The 18,628-nt window shown below is 47.1% G+C and overlaps 1 protein-coding gene across 1 annotated transcript in view; it reads right to left on the bottom strand.

The window, feature by feature from the left end:
• Window positions 1–18,628, bottom strand: part of DOCK2 (dedicator of cytokinesis 2) — a 373,091-nt gene that overhangs the window by 266,141 nt on the left and 88,322 nt on the right. Inside the window, exons 23-25 of the mRNA XM_080676536.1 lie at window positions 13,032–13,140; window positions 3,622–3,692; window positions 2,010–2,116 (exon numbers count right to left, since the gene is read on the bottom strand). Coding sequence (XP_080532662.1) covers window positions 2,010–2,116; window positions 3,622–3,692; window positions 13,032–13,140 — 287 coding nt within the window. The remainder of the gene's footprint in view (window positions 1–2,009; window positions 2,117–3,621; window positions 3,693–13,031; window positions 13,141–18,628) is intronic.

Genomic DNA, 18,628 nt, shown 5'->3' on the forward strand with positions numbered 1-18,628 from the left:
TGCCAGGCTGGAGCTGACACCCCATGCCCCACCTGGGACAGTGCCCGTACTCTATCCGGCCTTGACACTGAGCAGGGCCCCTCACAGTGATGGCAGCTCTGAACAATGAGGAGAGCCAAGTAACCCTGCTCTCTGATGCCTATGTAGCACCACATGGAGCCAGCGTCGTCCTTGTCACGTCCCTAGCAGGGGACTCGATTCATCTCTACAGTGACACCACCTGAGATCCAAGAAGGGCCTGCCAGGGCAGGAAGGGGCAGGCATGTCTCAAAGCTTTCAGCGTGAGGGCAGTTGGTTCTGATGTGGAAGTCAGAACTTGAAAACCACAGCACGTTCACTTGAAAAAAGCTAGTTATAAAGAAATGCACACGACTCACCAGGATTCATGTCCAATCGCCTTGCACAAGCCACCTTGCACAAACAAAGCATAAATGCATTGCATGAATCTGTTGTCACACATCTGTCTGAACAGTCAGGAAGCCACAGACATGAATATAAAATCACAACACTTTCTTCCCATGCCCTTGTCTTATCCTCAACTCCAGGGACTCCCACGGCGACTTTGGATGCACCATGTTAACCACGCGTTGGGGAAGAAATGTTTACAGCAAAGTGGCTCCTGGTTATTTCAGTGATTCAATTTACATAAATATTCAAGCTTCACTCTCTGCATGAATTCCAGTTGGGTGCTGACTGACCCTCTGCTTCCCAAGCCTCTCGTTCCTTGCCCAGGGGGCTTACTGACACCAGGGTGGACAGAGAGGGACCTAATTGGAAAGGGTTGATCTCGGGCTAAAGAGAACACTGCTCGCCCTCGAGTCAGGCGTGATGCCAGGAAGGCTGAGTGTGACTGGAGCTGCGGTGGACAGTGAACAGTGACTTCTAAGTCCTATCTGATCTTACCTGGAGGAGGTGTGGCCACCTAGCTCTCCAGCCTCAAAAACAGGAGGCTCTTGACAGTGGAGTGCTGGTTAGGACTGGTGGTGACCAGGTCAGTTTGGGTGAGCAGGAGGCTGACCACACTCCTGTTCAAGTCCACGGCTATGCCCTGCTCTTCAGGAAATAGCATTAGTGAGGGAAGGCAGGGACAGGGTAGTTGTATGACATGCTACTATTTGAGCAACGATAATTAGAGACCAGGGGAGGATGTGTTACATACAGCTGTCACTTGAACGAGGGTGTAAGCTGCACAGGCCGACTCAGACTTGGATTTTTTTCAATTGGCCTGTGCAGGAGTGCCGAGAGCCTGTGAGACCAATGTCTCCCACTTCCTGACCTGTGGTCAGTTGACACTCAAAGTCCAAGCAAAGTGTTATTAAAGGATCAATTCCACGGTTGGGAATCCATGTATCCAGAGGCCCTGGAAGCAAACACTGGAGACTGGGACCACTGGGTTGCCTCTAGGGAAGGGGACCTAGTGGTTATGCATGGGTCTGGGGGCATCTCCTGCAGGTGGCGCCTTCTCACACCCTGGCATTTGGATCATTGTAAAATGCATTACCTATTCAAAGATGACTCACATTTTTTAAAAACTGAAAGAGAAAATGAATTCCCACTCCATCAGAATCTCCTGAGATGGGTTGTAGAAATCCACATCTAAACAAGCTCTCCAGGTCATTCTGACCCTCTGGAAATTTTGAGAACTTCTCCATAACAGGATCTTTCTACTAAAAGCAGCTTCACCTACTTCCTCTCAAGTTGAAGAAAGAAGCAAAAACCATAGAGTAGAAAAACCAAAGCATCCCACTCCAAATTTACCACCTCATTAAACTTGCTCAGGAGAGACAAACGATGCCACCTAAGCGCTTCTAAAATCAGTTTAGATTCTGGTATCTAAGTTGTCAGTTTAGATACTTTTCTCATTTACTTGGATTAAGGGAGTGGTTAGGGAGCCGGTCTAGTAATTGGGCAGATTGCTCTGTCCAGCCAAGCATGTAAGGAGCAGGACCACGTGAGGAGTACGTGGGGTCTGTGGCCCCGCCCACCCAGCCAGGCCGCTTTGCACTCACCTTGCTTTTTAAAGAGGTTGCTTTGGACTATCTCGTTCATGGACTGGACTTTCTGCTTCTGGAGTTTCACGGGCGGGATGCAGGTATAGAACTCATACAGGAGTTGGCTGAGGCAGGAAATCAGGAGACAGAGAGCCAGTAAGACCAGTGTCTCCAGCATCGTAGCACTTACAGCCCACCCCCAGACTGCCAGCTTCCTTGGCCCCCCAATTCCTGGCAGAGCATCGGCTGCTTAGTAAACCTTCAGTGAAGACGTGCGGCTGGTCTTGATGTTGAACACCAACAGCATGCAAAGATGTGAAAACCCAAAAAGGAATGCCAGTCACCCTGGGCACTGACTGTGCATCTGGCACATATTTTGCCCTTTACATCCATGATGCCCTTTAACCCTCACGACTGACTCTATGAGACAGCTCCAATATGTATCCCAAGTAGGATAAGTATTTACAAGGTTGAGAAAGGTTAACTAAGTTTCCCAAGGCTACGCAGCAAAGGGGTTCAAGAAACGGGGGTTTAAAACCAGATTCTCACTTCATTATCATATCACCTTATTTACTAATGTTTTATGTGATTAGTAATGCTTTATGGTAAGTCTTAAGATCAAACAAGGCCCTTAATTTTAAAAATATATAAAAAGTTGTCGGTTATAACCCACTTGGGACATGAAAAAGAAGATAGCTCTTCCCAAATAGAGTGAAAATAAAACTATCACTGAAACAAAATTATAGCTCCTATGAGCTTTCCAAAATGAGCTCCCTACGTTCATTCATTCTTTCAAGTACTTATTAAGTATCTATGTAATATGTGACCGCCAACGTGCAGAGCAGTGGGGAGACAATGGGAGAGACTCCATCCCAGTGGCATGGAACTAATATTCTAATGGAGGCCCACACAGGACACAGAAGTAAGTAAATCAATGCAAGGTGATATATGCAATAAGAAAATAAATAAGAAGTCATGCCAGAGAGTGATGGTGCAGGCTGGGGAAGGAACTTAATTTCTTTACAGAGTTAACTTCTCCAAGAATCTGACATTTAGTTTAAGGCCAGAAAGATGAGAAGAAGCCAGCAAAAGTTGTCATATAAACAGAAATAGGACATCATTAAAAACAAGACCTGGTGAGATCTGAGTGAAGAAAGGGGTGCAGTGAGTAGACTTGTGCCAGGGTGAAGTTCTCAGTTGTGATAAATATGCCATAGATACAGGAAAGGTGAACATTAAGGAAGGCTGAGCGAAGGGCCTGTGGGAACTCTATACTATCTTTGCAACTCTTTTCTAAATCTGACAGTATTTCATATGAAAACGTTTTAAAATCTTCCATGTGTTAACTTGGAACTTAAGAAGGAAAGGGCATATCTGGCTCAGATGGCCCCATTCTAAGAGTGCAGTCACATTACAACAGTGTGTTCATTTCATGAGAAGAACAGAGTGAAGAAGGAGAAAGCAAAGGGGCATTTGGGGCAAAGACTGAAACCCCAAATCACCTTCAAGCCCAGGTGAAATGGAGACATTTATAGCAGACATTAAATGGAGTGCTCGTCGGGATCCCCCCTCTCCCTCTGAGTCCCTGGATTGATAACAGAGCCCAGGAAAGTACATCATAGGCTCTCACCTGAGTAACTTCGCATCAAAGACCGTTTCCACATCATGGAGGACAGATGGGATGTATTTCAAAGCCGCCACCTAGGTGGGAAGGGAAGTAAACATGAGTGATGCCCACATCCAACAACTCTGCATGGTGAGGAGGATACTTTGCCACTTGACACAGATCAAGGGAGATTGGTCGTGCATCCTGGGCACAGCTACAGTGATTTGAAACTCTCCGTGTAGATTAAAACACAGGCAGGCATATACTCTGTATTCAAAAGTACCGGTAAGTCACAACTGCCTCTGTCTTCAAGGAGGCAGTAATGTATAGAAAATCCACAGACTTTGAAGTTATACGGATCTTCAGTCAAATCCGGGTTCTATTTAGTAAGCCACCTGGCTTTGGACAAAACAACCTCTCTGACATCTCAATCTCCTCAGCTGTAAAACTGAGGAAATAAAACCTATTTTGCAGGATTGTGAAGATGAAAAATACAATTGGTAACTTCTACCATTATTAGAAGATGATGTGCTTGAATTGTTTTGTTGGTAGCGAGGATGGCTTCGGACTGAGTCATGCAGACTTTCTCTCCTTGGCCAATGTGTGAACAACTGCGGGAACGAACATCTTGGTCCACTAGCTGGCGTGGGGGAACTGGGCCCCATGGCGGATTGTCCTTCCCTCTGTGCACCTTGACCATGCACCCAGAGGCAGGAGGCACACCCGCCCTCTCGCCTGGCAGTGCCATTTGCAAAGCAGCAGAGGGGAGTGTAAGTCACATGACTGGAAAATAACGTTTAAGAATCTAGGGGAAGTGTGAGTTTTTAATTTACTTTTTATTTTTCTGTATATTCTAAGTATTCTACAGTCAACAAGTATCACCCTTTTATAGTCAGACCAAAATAAAAAATAGCGAAAATTCCTTCCTTAAAGAAAATCATATCCTAGCCATATGTAAGTCAGCTTCTTAGTCAACATACGTGATTAGGACTAGTCTCTGAGAATGTTCAGTGGGGCAGACACCACGCCAAATGCCACTGCTGGGTTCCTTTGTTAAACCTTTGTGAATAGGGGCCCAAGCAAGGCCATTCTGGAGGAGCTGCCCAGTCCCCCTACACCTTCAAACCTGGAATGTTTGAACTGGGCAAGTAACAGTTAGACTGGCCAACCAACAGCGTCATACCAGCCGCTGTTGGCAGAGCTAATGGGGGAAGCACAAGAACTAACCATAAGGATTGATGATTACGAACTCTTGGAGATGGAATCAGTAACCAGCCCTGTCTGGCTAAAGAATAACTCAGTTTGCTAACACCAAAAGCAAGTCCTTTATTCTATGCATGTAATCACTGCCCTTCTGTTTTCTCATAAAATCCCTTTGCCTTCACTCTGTAAACAGGACTCTATTTGGGTTTCTGCCTCAATCAGAGTTCCAAGAACTGCAATTTTTTTAAATATGTTTTTTATTGATTTTCAGAGAGAGGGGAAGGGAGAGGGATAGAGAGATAGAAACATCGATGAGATAGGAACATCATCGATCTGCTGCCTCTTGCATGTACTCCTACTGGGGATTGAGCATGCAACTCGGGCATATGTCCTGACCAGGAATCGAACCCACAACCTTTTTTGGTCCCTGGGTCGACATTCAACCACTGAGCCACACCGACAGAACTGCAATTCTTTTTGATCCCAAATAAATGCTTGTCGCCTCTCCTTTTGGCTTCTTAAGTTAAAACCTTACTTCAGCCCTACCAGGGAAATACTTTTTTCAAAGATAAAGACCCTCTAGCACATCAAGATTCAATAACCAGCCTAAGGTCCCAAAGTTAGTGACTGAGAGAGCCAGGATTCAGCTTCCGGCAGGCAGCCTAGAGAGCCACCCTCTAACCCTGGAGCTACCTGTCCACCTTGCTCAAATAGTAACTGTCTCTCTCTGTGCCTACATCCTTTTCTTCCTGTTCTCTATCACTTTTATAGGTCAGTAATACATGTTTGATGTAAAAAATGTGCGTAAGTTAAAGCAATGGGATGAAAATTGTCCCTCAAGTTCCACAACTCCATCTCAGCCCCGGTCCCTCCTCCCCAGAAAGGACCACTGTCAACATCATGATCAGTTCCTTCCAGACTGCTTTCTATGCACGAGTGTGTGTTTGTATGTGTATGCATGTATGTGTACATGTGTGTAATGTTTACAGTTCTGCAACTTGCTTTATTGCAGCTAACCATATACCACGGGTATTTTTGCATATCACTCCATGGAGTGCACTCCGTTCATTTCTAACCACTACACAGTGATGCCCTGTGGGTACACTATACCATTTGAATCCCTCCTCTACTGATAGGCTCCGTGCTACCTTTAGGTTATCTTTACTATAAAATATGTAGTAAGAAAATACTTGACATATACATGTGTATATGTGTAAGATTCTCAGTAGGATGGATGGACTGCTCGAGGAGAAATTAGAGTTTCAAAATGTACACACATACATACAAAGGTATACACATGTACATTTTAGGAAATAGTGTCATAATACCTCAGAAAGAAGCGGTGATCAATTTCCTTTGACTCCTTTCCCTATAACCTTGCTAACCCTACAATATAAACCTTTTTAATTTTGTCAATATGATATATAATTTGCAATTCTTTGGTTTCTAGTGCAGGTGTTGATTGAACATCTGGATTCACTAAATTGACTGTCCATATTCTTCCCCACGTCTCCTTTAGGTGATATCTCACTGGGTGGGGGAATTCTTTATGTATCACTAATATTAACCCTTTCCCAGTGAGACCCATTGCACAACTTTCCTCTTGCTCATCCTGCAATTCGACGGTTGCTATCTTTTAGCTTTGTTTATCATTTCTCTCATTGCACAGAAGGATTTTAATTTGTATCTTGTCAGATTTGTCAGACTTCTTTGCAGTTATTCGATGTTGTGTCTAGAGATTTATTCTTTTTTCTTTCAAATCACAATGACAGGAGCTAACAAGATTCAAAAGCTGATGTTTCTACAACTACATCCTTGTCCCATAGGATGGTGTTAAGTATTCTGTGGGGGAAAGGATTTTGCATTCCAATCATTCGGGAACGTTTGGTTTAAGCAACAATACACCAGTGGATGTATTCTTTATTGCAGAGCTTTTCAGCATTTTAGTAAGCCAAGATGCATTGTGACATCCCTGCAGGCAGCTCAGTACACCTCGCTGGTCAGGCCATCTCTACCCAGAAACGCCAAGCAGGCGGAGCCAACGCAGACGCCTGCAGCCTGGGCAAGCAACAGAAAGGAGGGGAATGAGCCCCGCACAGGCCAGCGGGAAGAGATGTGCGTGTGGATGCACCCTCTATCCACAGGATGTGTTGTTCTGATTCACGGAATTAACACCGTGCCAGCCAGACCAGACACGTCTGTGGCTGCCCTTCATCGGCTGCCAGCTCACTCAGGTCTCAGAGACACCGGAGGCTGAGGCACATGCCCTGAAAAAGGCTGGTCCAAGCACTCCGATCGTTCACTCATTCTCAGGCCAACGAACACAGGGTTCTGGGCCACAGGGACCTCGGCTGGAATCCTGGCATCAGCAGGTGCTAGGCCCGGTTCTCCGCACCACAGCCTCAACATCTCCATGTGGAGTGGAGGGGAATGACTTGGAACACAGCGCATCGGACACCCACTGGAATGCCCAGCAGGCCCCCAAAAGTGTGTGTGCTGGATCTCTCCTGCATCACCTCTCATGCACCTGCCCTCATTCCCTAGCACCTGGAAGAACCGTAATAAGAACTCATCCTACCAAAGACCCAAGTGAGAGAACAAAAACAGAAAGAAACCCTCAGCCAGTTGGGGAAGCCTGGACTTCAGCGTAGCATCACTTCCGGGCTTGGGGGTGAGGCTGTAGACAGAGACGGCCCAGGAGCCTACATCGGCCTCACAAGTCAGCGCTTCAGCTATTAGTAAGGAGGGGCCCGGCTGGGAGAAGGACCACTGAGGGAGGGACCCACCTTCCCAGCTTCCCAGCTCTGGGCTGGCAATAAAGGAAAAGTTGCCGCCCTGAGACTCAGAGGGTGTTATGAACTCAGCGGGAGAGTATTAAACTTCCATCTCACCCAGGCGCCCGCACAGAGAAGTGGCAGGCTGTGGTTTTCTTTTCTGATGGGGACAGCCCATCGCTGACACAGGAATTTTGCCAAGTCTGTTGTCACAGCCACACTGTCACAGCACAGCATGGCCGCAGGGCTCCTGTCCTGAGCCCTCCCTTCACGCAGCCCTGCCACACCTGAGCAGAGGGAGAGCAGGTAGGTTCCCAGAAGGCAGAGCAGATCAGCCATTACACCTGCTGGAGACGCTGCTGGGTGCATGTTTCTAAGGCCTGGGGACTAGACACAGCTTCGCCTGTTGGCCTCCTGGGAACCGGGTGGCTTTACTGTCACTGTTCATTTTATTATATGTGATATTTAAGGAAAACACAGGCAGTATGTTCATGTTTCTGTATGAATATACATGTGTATATATAATAGGAAAACGCATACATATATAATAGGATTATTAATCATAGGGTTTTAAAATAGCATCTACTATTGGAAACGTTACATGTATCAAATACTTCACATGCATGATGTGGTTTCATTCTTACATCTACTTTACGAGTGGACACTGTGCTCTTGTTTTACCGATGAGGAAACTATGGCCGGAGGTTAAATACTTTGCCAGAAGCCCCGTAATAAGCAACGCAGCAAGGACATGGATCTGATGCTGCCACTGCCCCTCTGCCTTAGTAAAGGCTTCCACTTGGTAAGTGGGGGGATCTCAGTGAGGGAGGGAGAGGGGCTGATTTGGGGGCAGAGGTAGAGAAAGCACCTCCCTCTCTTTAGGACCATAGTTTTTAAAAGAAGGTAGTTTTCTGACATCCCTTAAGTTAAGGACTCTCCTCACCAGCTATACAGGAGCTGCAAGAATAGCCACCAGGAAAATGTTTGCCAGGTCATTAATGGGTTTATCATGTGACGCCAAGTGAATTTCCTAGATTACTCATCAGTTCTGGACCCCTCTGCCAGAGGCCACGCAGAGCCCCCAAGAAGACAGCCAGATGCCCACCAAGCAGCGGTGATTTCACTGCCCAGGGAGGAGAAGCAGGAGGACATGCAAGATGACTGCTATCCAGGTGGACTTCACCAGAATTGATCAACCCGGGCTGCTAGCAAACAACGAAGGTTTAAAAATAAAAACAAACCAAACTGCTGGCACTCAGTCAAAATCAAAGGGGACTTTTCTTCTGAGGGTTTCCAGACTCTCTGTCTCTCTCTGCAAAAACAGAGAGAGCGCAGTCTGGGTGCCAGCAGACACAGACTTCCAGCCAAGAGAGCCCATTGTGCAATGAGGCGAGGCTCCCCCGGGCGCTGACATCCTCCTCACCCGGGAGCGCAGACAGCAATCCCATCCCACCCCTTGCCAACCCCTTCATTTTAGCCAAGTGATGGCGGTCAAGGTCCATGGAAACGGGACAAACGATGTCACAGAAATCCACCACAGCATGACGAGAGGAAGGCATGCAACACTCTCGGGGACATTCAGTCTCGTCACTCATCTCCTATGTGTCCCCAGGCCCCTGAGGCTTGGCAGGAGGCAGGCGTGGCTGCAGAGGCAGACTGTCTGAGTTCACGTCCAGCTGGATCATGTCTATCTACTGTCCTTGGGGAAATCAACACCATGTGCTCTCGTTTCTTTGCCAAGAGAATGAAGGGAATAAAGTTACCTGCTTTATAGAGTCCATGTGAAGATTAATTTTTTTTTTTAAAAAAAAGGTGAGCTGTCAGTATAGCCATAGCAGCCTCGCTGGAACAAAATTTCATCATTCCCAAATATTAATTCTAAGTATGAGGTATATGGTTGAGAAGGGGACACAATTAAAGAATCACTTAAAGCCCTAGCCGGTTTGGCACAGTGGATAGAGCATCGGCCTGCTGACTGAAGGGTCCCCAGTTTGATTCTGGTCAAGGGCACATGCCCGGTTGCAGGCTCAATCCCCAGTAGGGGGTGTACAGGAGGTAGCCAATCAATGATTCTCTCTCATCATTAATGTTTCTATCTCTCTCTCTCCCTCTCCCTATCTGAAATAAATAAAAATATATATTTTTAAAAAGAAATCATTTAAAGACCTGAGGTGACACTCCAGTGTCTGCTGTTAAATATTACATCTCACCTCTCCTACCTCTGGGGATTCAGCATACAGTCCCTAGGCCACTTCTTAAGAATGGACCCCTTTCTTCCCTTAGTTCAGACATCTGAACATTTTATGCCGATTAACAATGAAAAGAGAGGAAAGAAAGAGGCAACCTTAATTAGCTCCCCTTCATGATCATGGATCAAATATCTCCCTTTCTTTACTGTTGTTTATTGCTTATCCATCTGACATTTTGCCAGAGACTTGGGTCTTTCATGAAACGATCCTTGATATGGCTGTGATTAGGAACTCAAACTCAGGACTTATGCATCCTGGATTCAAATCCCAGGCCTGCCACTTCCTAGTTGTGGTTAAGTTGCTCAACCACTCCATTTCCTCATCTGTAAAGTAAAGATAAGAGAGGACCTGCCTAATAAAATTGTTGTTTTAAGTACCAAATGAGCTAACAATATGTGTAAAGTTTTTAGCTCAATGCGTGACACATAATAAATGCTAAAACATAAAATGGTGGAAGCGGGTATTCATTCTTTCATTCAACCAACCAGAAAATATTCTAGTACCTACTACATGGCGGCTGCTGGCTCAGATATTAGAATAAAAGAGAGACACCCTTCCCCCAACCCTCCTGGACCTTCTAATGGATTCAATAGTATGAGTGGTAATCATAGTGATCAAAGATGCATGCCATACAGTATGAGCTTTTCATTTATTTAGACTCATCCCACCACATTGGAGCAATAATGAATGGCAGGAGAACGGGTCAAATGGGTCTGCACAATGTCTCCAAATGCTACACCTGATTCCCAAGCGACTGGTGTTGACCGTCTCAAGCTGGCATCCGTTTTATCAACAACGCTTACAGCCTGGCACACACAGGGACTTCTAGCATATGGCCCATTATTGCAAACACATGGAACCCCCTGGCGTAACCCATTTCTTACAGCTTGGCGAAGAATATTAACTTTGCAGTTAGGAGGCCTGGGTGGTTGAAATCCTAGCTCCGCCACTATAAATAGGTATAATTTAGGATTAATTATTTAACTTTATGAGCCTCCTGTGGAAACTGAAGGCAGTGATTCCTAGCAGATTAAAAACACTGTATGTGAAAGCCCAGCTTCATGCTGGGCACCTGGTAGGTACTCAGGTCAATGGAAGGTGGTTTTAATGCTCTTTCTACCCTCTTTGAATGTCTGGCTTTAAATTCTTCATTGTTCTGGGTGAGCTGCTGCCGTGACAATGCCAAACAATGAGGGAAAGGTACAGTAAGCCATTCACGAGAGTTAGATGAGCCTTAGAAATGAGTGATAACTTGTTTAGGTCCCAGAACTCACAGTGGACAAAACCAAGATTGAACCAGACCAGCTTCACTCTGGACTGAGGCAGGCACGGATTCGGGTTTCCACCGTAAGCCACTGGCCAGCTGGAAGTGTAAAGTCTGAACCACGAATGTCAATCATTGGCATTTTTACTGTACGCCTGTGCTTCATAAGCCAGATGTATAGGTTTGCTTGCTTTGCTTTTTCAATAAAGGTGCATGCTTTAATAAGTTGGCTTTTTGCAATGCAGTCACGATTGCTTGTATAAATTCATTTATATGAGAAGACAAGGATCAGGGTTGGTGACAGCCCTCTCCCACTGACTCAGGGGGCTGTCAGGGAACACCTTCTCACTCAAAACTTATGGAGGACATTACTAATAGATCACAGCACCCTTTCCCGCTATCCCCCACGCAGGCTCAGAATCGGGGCGCCTGTCGTCTGGTAGTATTCCACTGGGTAAAACGTTGTCTTCCTCTACGTATGGTCAGATTTTGTGGCTTTATTCCCCTTGAACTTGGAATCTGTATTTCCTAATCTGACGAATCTTGAATGCCCTCACACTGCTTGGCTCCATGTGACATAATTAGAAACACAAAACCCCCTCCCAGACTCCACCCTAGGAAAAGTCCTCCAAGGCTTCTCTTTTATGGTTAGGGAGGGAGGGATGCAAATGACTAGACATTATTTAAATTGAACTATGCAACAGGCTCTATACATCATGATTTACACACATTACTTCGGTTATTCCTCTAAATTAGACATGAGGCTTCCCATTTCATAGAAGGGTAACCGGAAGTGTGGAGGCCCAATTTCCCAACCCAGGCCCTCTGCCTCAAAACCCAATGCTCGTTCTCCTGTAGCAAATGTCAATGTCTGAGAAGATTCCTTGTGTGGGGTTTGCTAATATCTCATGGCCTTGACCCCTCTCCCTCATCAGCCGAAAACAGCATTAAATTATCTTCAAATGCTCTTGCTCTCCATATCGGAACATGACTTTAAATTCTTCTTTGCCAACTTTTTAACAACCATGCAAATAGGTAGAAAGCATCATTGATTTTATGTAAATCCCTGAAGCTACATTTGGCCCTTAGAGCAAATTTAAAAAGAGAGGGAGCCCCTTTCCATGGCTCTGAGGTGGGAATCCATGCGGAGAAACCAGCAAAATCGGGGCCAAGTCCGAGGGAAAAGGATATATTCCATTCCTAAACAGCTCCCTAGACAATGAGAACCTGGGTAAAAACGCATATGCCCAAAGCATAATAATCCTATGAATTCACCACATTTGCATAGCGTTTTATAATCTGCTCTTTGTCAGACCACACTTGTATACTCCTCACACAAACAGGGAAGCTTCACAGATGAGGAAAAGGAGACAGGGGGAGGTTAAATGACCAGCATGAAGTCGTACTGCTGACAAAGAACGTTCTTGCTGACTCAGGCCTCCTCAGTTCTGTAAATGCTCACCAGCTCATCTTGCTTCCTTTCTTCCTTCTTTCCTGCCCTACCTTCTCACCCCCCTGTCCCTTAGTTGCCCCCTCCCCACGATACGTGCATGTATGACGTCTTCCTGAAAGAGGCTCCTCATTCAAAGGGGGTCCAGGTTGAGGGTGCTGAGAATAAAACATGGACAATGTGAAGAGATGGCCACCTTAACTACACTCAGCATGAGAAGTGGATCAGGTTTGACCTACTTCCGACCAGGTAGCAAGAGCTTCAGAGCTATTTTAAGAGGCACTGCGACCTTCCTGAGAAACAAACCACAAAAATGCTCTCTCTCTCCTGCCCTACGGGGTCCTTGGTCTTCAGGATCCCCGAACCTATGGCCTTCCCAGACCTTCCATTGACACAGGGCTGCGCGTTCAAGCAAAAGCAGACGTGATCTCACCGTGCCCCTGTTTACCAAGTGGCGGAGGGAAAGACAGATTGTTTTCGTGGCGTAAACCAACCTGCAAAAGGATGGTGGTTTTGTATTGACTTTTCATCAGGTTGTTGATGGATTCAAAGAGCCGCCTCATGGATTCTTCAAACTCCATCTGTTCTTTGCCTTCGTAAAGCCTGAAAGAAGACACATCTGGGTCACTTCTCAAGCCAACAGGCAATGGCTTTGAAGGTGTGTGCCAGCCACAAACCTCATTTAAAACTGGAAAGAGAACGAGGTGGGAGGTGGGAGGTGGGAGGTGGGGAGTCAGGAGGAGGGAGTGGGCTCAGCAGTCCCTGCTGCATAATCCACTCAAGGGAAACCTCCCTTCCCTGCACTGAACAGAGCCGCTCCCGCTCCCGCTCCCACGGGCTCACATGATAAACCTGCCCTCACCGTCTTTTATTAAGCCCTGCAGAATAAGGAATAAAACGTGTCTGAGCTGAGAAGACATCAATAACTTCAGCCTTCTTCCAGAATCAGAGGAGAGATGGTGATCACCATATTTTCAAAGTATCATGCAAAGCATCAAGGAGAAAAATTCTCAATCACACGAGGGCTCCTCCACTTGTCAAATGATTAGGGACACGCGTGTCCCATGTCACGGCCCTGCTTTCGATGCCCCGTCACTCCGGGAGCATGCTTATCAGCCATTTTAAACCTGCTATTTCTCCGAAGAGAACGGCCCCCTGTTGTTATTGTAAAAAAGGAACACAAATCAGAACTGCATCACTTGCAAAGCCAGACAGCTCGTTACTCCTACCAGAGATCAGGCATGTTAGCATGCTGACGGACACACTCACAGAGATTGTCAGGCCCTGAGTGGGTACGCACGTGTGACTTTTTAGGGAAGCCATGTCCGATGTAGATGAGCCTCCACAACCCGAGTTTTATCGCCCTCGGGGCTCAGCCTCGGAGTGCCGCTCAGCGCAAGGCCTCTCCGAACAAGCCTTTATCGCCATCCGTGGCATATCCGCGGCCTGACCTGTGCCACCTGCGCACAGTAGAGCGGAAAGCGTCTGTCGCAGTAGATAAGGAGCGTCTCCTGTCTCAGCCCCGCAGTCTCTGCTCCCGGATGCCAGCTGCGGGGAATGTGCTCCCCGCAGATAAAACGACACACTTACAGGTTTGTTGGCACTGTCAACCACAGACGGTGGCCCTTGCAGCCACCTCAGCGCTGTCTCCACTAAGTCCCCACTCATCCCCTCGCCCCTCTAGTCTCTCCTTTCTGCTTCTCTTCCACTTCCTTTCTTTTTTTATTTTTAAAATATATTTGTATTGATTTCAGAGAGGAAGGGAGAGGGAGAGAGAGATAGAATCATCAATGATGAGAGAGAATCATTGATTGGCTGCCTCTTGCACGCCCCACACTGGGGATTGAGCCTGCAACCCGGGCAGGTGCCCTGAACAGGAACTGAACCGTGACCTCCAGGTTCATAGGTTGAAGCTTAACCACTGAGCTATGCCGGCGGGGCTCCACTTCCTTTCTGTGTTTCTCTCTGTTTACCTCTGAGCACTGTGCACTCTCTGTCTGTGAGGGGCTCTATGTTTGTCTCTGCTTCTCTCTCTCTCTGTCTTTAGTCTTTCTTTCTCTCTTTTTCCTGACTCCCTCCTACAGCCCTCTGGAGTAAGAAGCTTAAGGGTCAGCCAGTGCTGAGCGTGGCGGTCCATTACAGGCCCAGCAATCGCCGCTGACTTCCCGGGTGTCTGGCTCAAGGCCACAGAGACAAGGAGCCAGGAGTCCAGGAGCAGCGTCCCTCCTCTCTCCCCTCCATCTCCCCTTCTCCTCTCCCCTCCTTCCTTCCCTGCTGGCACAGAGAAGTGCTTCAGTCAGCCAGCCCTGGATTCCAGTCTCCATTCTGCCCTGGACTCGCTGAAGACCTTATTGATAACAGCCAACATTACAGAACTCGCTGAAGACCTTATTGATAACAGCCAACATTACAGAACTCGCTGAAGACCTTATTGATAACAGCCAACATTACAGAACTCGCTGAAGACCTTATTGATAACAGCCAACATTACAGAATGTCACTGTGCCCCAGGCACTGTCCGCAGATACACACTAAATCACTTACCCTCACCACCACACCATGAGGCGGGCCCTATCCCCATTTTACAGGTTGACAAAGCTTAAGCACCATGTCCAAGGGCTCCACCCCCATAGGGACAGAGCCAGAATTCAACACTGGCCTTCCATCAGCTGTATATTTTGCTGCCTCTCTTCATTCCTCTAAGCCTCAGCTTCTCACCTGCACAATGAAGGTGACAGCTCTATGCCCATGGACGGTGAGGAGACCCGCTGACAGGCCAAGTGTTCAGCACATGCTGGGCCAGTAAATGCCAGCTCTCGTCTTACTGTGATTAGTTGTGGGTGCAGAAGAATAACTTTTGCTATCATTCCCACTGCTAAGATGAGGACACAGACAATGCTCAAGAGGTTGCCTGAATCCCATCCAAGTGGAAAAGATGGGACAGGTCTGGCAGGGAGGAAGAAAGGATCCTAATTCAAAGGGGTGGTGGCTGCCCCAAGGGACAGCGCTGCTAGTTTCTCTGTGACCCAAGCTAAGTTAACAGAGGTCCATCCCCCAAGCCTTTTCCTTGAAATCCATGACTCTTTCCTTCAGTCACTGCCACCTGAGAATCTTTAATGAACATCATAATCCCTGTTGTTGGTCAGATTTAATACCCAGATGTGGCTGCCCACAGGGGACTCATTATTGTTTACATATGTATGGACTTTTCTCTGTAACTTACTTGTGATTTTGCGTGTGTGTGTGTGTGTGTGTGTGTGTGTGTGTGTGTGTGTACCACCTGTACTGTCTATAAGAGTGGCCTCTGGCAGTTTTTTTTTTTTCTAAATATATTTTTATTGATTTCAGAAAGGAAAGGTGAGGTAGGGAGAGATAGAAACATCAATGATGAGAGAGAATCATTGATTGGCCACCTGCACACGCCCGCAATGGGGATTGAGCCCACAACCTGGGCATGTGCCCTTGACCAGGATTGAACCTGGGACTCTTCAGTCCACAGGCCGATGCTCTATCCACTGAGCCAAACTGGCTAGGGCACCTCTGGGTTGCTCTGTCTCTAAAATTTGTATTTTTTAAACAGAGAAACGTAAAAATGGGCTTTGTCTATATACTGTATATGAAGGGAGAGAGAGATAGAAACATCAATGATGAGAGCCCCCTACTGAGGATCAAGCTCACAACCTGGGCATGTGTCCTGACCCAGAAACGAACCGTGACCTCCTGTTCATAGGCTGATGCTCAACCACTGAGCCACATGCGCCGGGCACAAATGGGCTTTTTCTTAATGACACTGCTCTAGGGGAGGGAGTGTTTGTGAACCCCTGCTGAAGAGATCCCTGAGGCTACCCGGATCCTGACCTGACCTCTCCTGTGTCTGGTTACTTAACTCTTCCCAATAATCCCCCCATTTATTTATTTATTTATTTATTTATTTATTTATTTGCTTAGTCTGGCCCTGGTTGAGTTCCTTACCGCCCCCTTCCAGTCAGAACTCTGCAGAGTGGGATGGACTTCCTGGGTCCTGAACCCAGAGCCGTGGGGAGGAACCGTGAGCACTTAGTCCATGCTTCCCATTGTACAGATGAAGAAACTGAGGCCAGGGTGGGGAAGTGACTTGGTTTCACTGCCATCTTTGAAATGTCATTTGACTGATGTGGGAAGGAAAGAGACTGTAAGCTGTGGGAAACTGAATTTAATTCCTGCCAGAAGACTGTGATTTGCTCCGGGTTGCAGACAGTTCCAGTGGGATAGCTGCAACCAGAACTCAGCATTCTCCCGCTCCTGGCGGAGGGCAGACGACACGGAACTCCCAAGGACAGGACTGGGGCATTTGCCTCAGCGGGAACCCAAGCTGCTCACTGTTACTTTGTCACAAGTAGGTCCCTGAACACCACACTCTAGGTGAGGAAGGGAAAGGTATTCCACACCAGCCTAAGGTTCATAAAGGATAAAGAACGATTCTGTGAGGAAATGGCTTGCATTTTACACTGGCTACATCATTAGGCGAAACTGTTGCAGTCTTAACAATCGTGTGGTGTGTGTGGGGGGAGAGAGAGAGAGAAAGAGAGAGAGAGAGAGAGGGAGGGAGGGAGAGAGAGGGAGGGAGGGAGGGAGGGAGGGAGGGAGGGAGGGAGAGATTTTTAAGCCTGGGGTTTTGGTGGGAATAAGAAGTTGGAGGAAATGATCACCTTTGGTAAGAAGACAGGAAACAAAAGCTATTTAGTGAAAAGGGCCAGCCAGCCTCCTGCACACACTGGCTTTGTGGCTTCAGACAAATGATATCTCTGAATCTTACCTTCCTTATTGAGAAAATGGAAATATAATGCTCAAAGGGTTGTTTTAAGGTGAAAAAATAAATGAGATGATGCCTTTCAAGTGTTTAATATGGTATCAGGCAGTTAGTAAATGTTAAGTAACTATTAGCTATTCTTGTTGCGTTGTTGATTCCTGAGCAGAGAAGTGACCATATTGGCAAATTTTCTGACCCGAGTATACAGAAATGAAAGGAATATTTTGAGGGGAAAAAAATGACTCAGAAAAAAATACATCAGGGCTTTAGATTATATGGGGAAAATAAATCGACGATGGAGGGCCATTCAGCACTGTGGGGCCTCCCCTGAGAAGCTTGAAGTACAAAGAAAAATAATGCCTCATCTTTCTGCAAGGCTTTCCGTGTGGCCTCAAAGTCAAGGGCACAGCAGATGCAGCTTCAAGGTCTTTTTGTAACACCTGGTCTCTGCTATAGCTTTGGGAGGGAGACATTTGTTCAGGCTTCAGAACGCCTAGGAAGATGCCACAGACGCCAGCCTGTGCCAGGGGATGGATTACTGAAGGGCCTGAGGCACTGGCCACCAGAAAAACTGCATCAACCTGCGAGGCACCGTCCCGGAGCACCTGAGTGTGACCGCAACACACCCCTCCCCTCGCAGTGGGCGCCTGGCTCCCGGGCTGAGATAAATACAGTGACGCTCAGCTTGCACGCGATTCATTAAGGAGACACTGTGCACAGCTGAGCCCACACCAACTGCAAATGGGGCCCCGTGTGGTGTGTACTGTGCTTTACACCACCTCTTCCATGCAGGTACGTAAAGCCTCAGCCTGAAATGGAGGTGGCAGCCTCTGGCCAGCCGTTCAGGGAGCAGCATCTAACCAAGGCGTCCTGGGGCGGGACAGGCAGCAGGCAGGTTCGCTTTGGAATCCAGGGGCGGTGTTCCTGGGCACCCGGCCCCATCTCATTTCCCATACCCCAGCCTCTCCTAGCTCCTCTGCACCACCTCACAGGCATCCTCCTGGTTTCTTCCCACCTCTTGGAGGCAATACAGACACTGCGGTGAGACTGGGCAGTTCCCACACCCTGCTCTGCCACTTCCTAGCTGGGTGATCTTGGCTAAGTTTCTTAATCATTCTAAGGCTCAGCCTTCTCATGAGAAAAGGGGCAGTAGCCGATAAGCTGGTCCTACAATCAAATAATGCGTGGAAAGCAATTAGCACAGTGCCTAGCGAAGTAAAGACTCAATAAATATTAGCTATTGTTAAATTGTATCATGTTTTTCTTCCAGACCCACCCGTTTTTGCTTCTGAAACCATACGG

This window comes from Plecotus auritus, assembly GCF_963455305.1.
Source record: "Plecotus auritus genome assembly, chromosome: 6".
Taxonomy (NCBI): Eukaryota; Metazoa; Chordata; class Mammalia; order Chiroptera; family Vespertilionidae; genus Plecotus; species Plecotus auritus.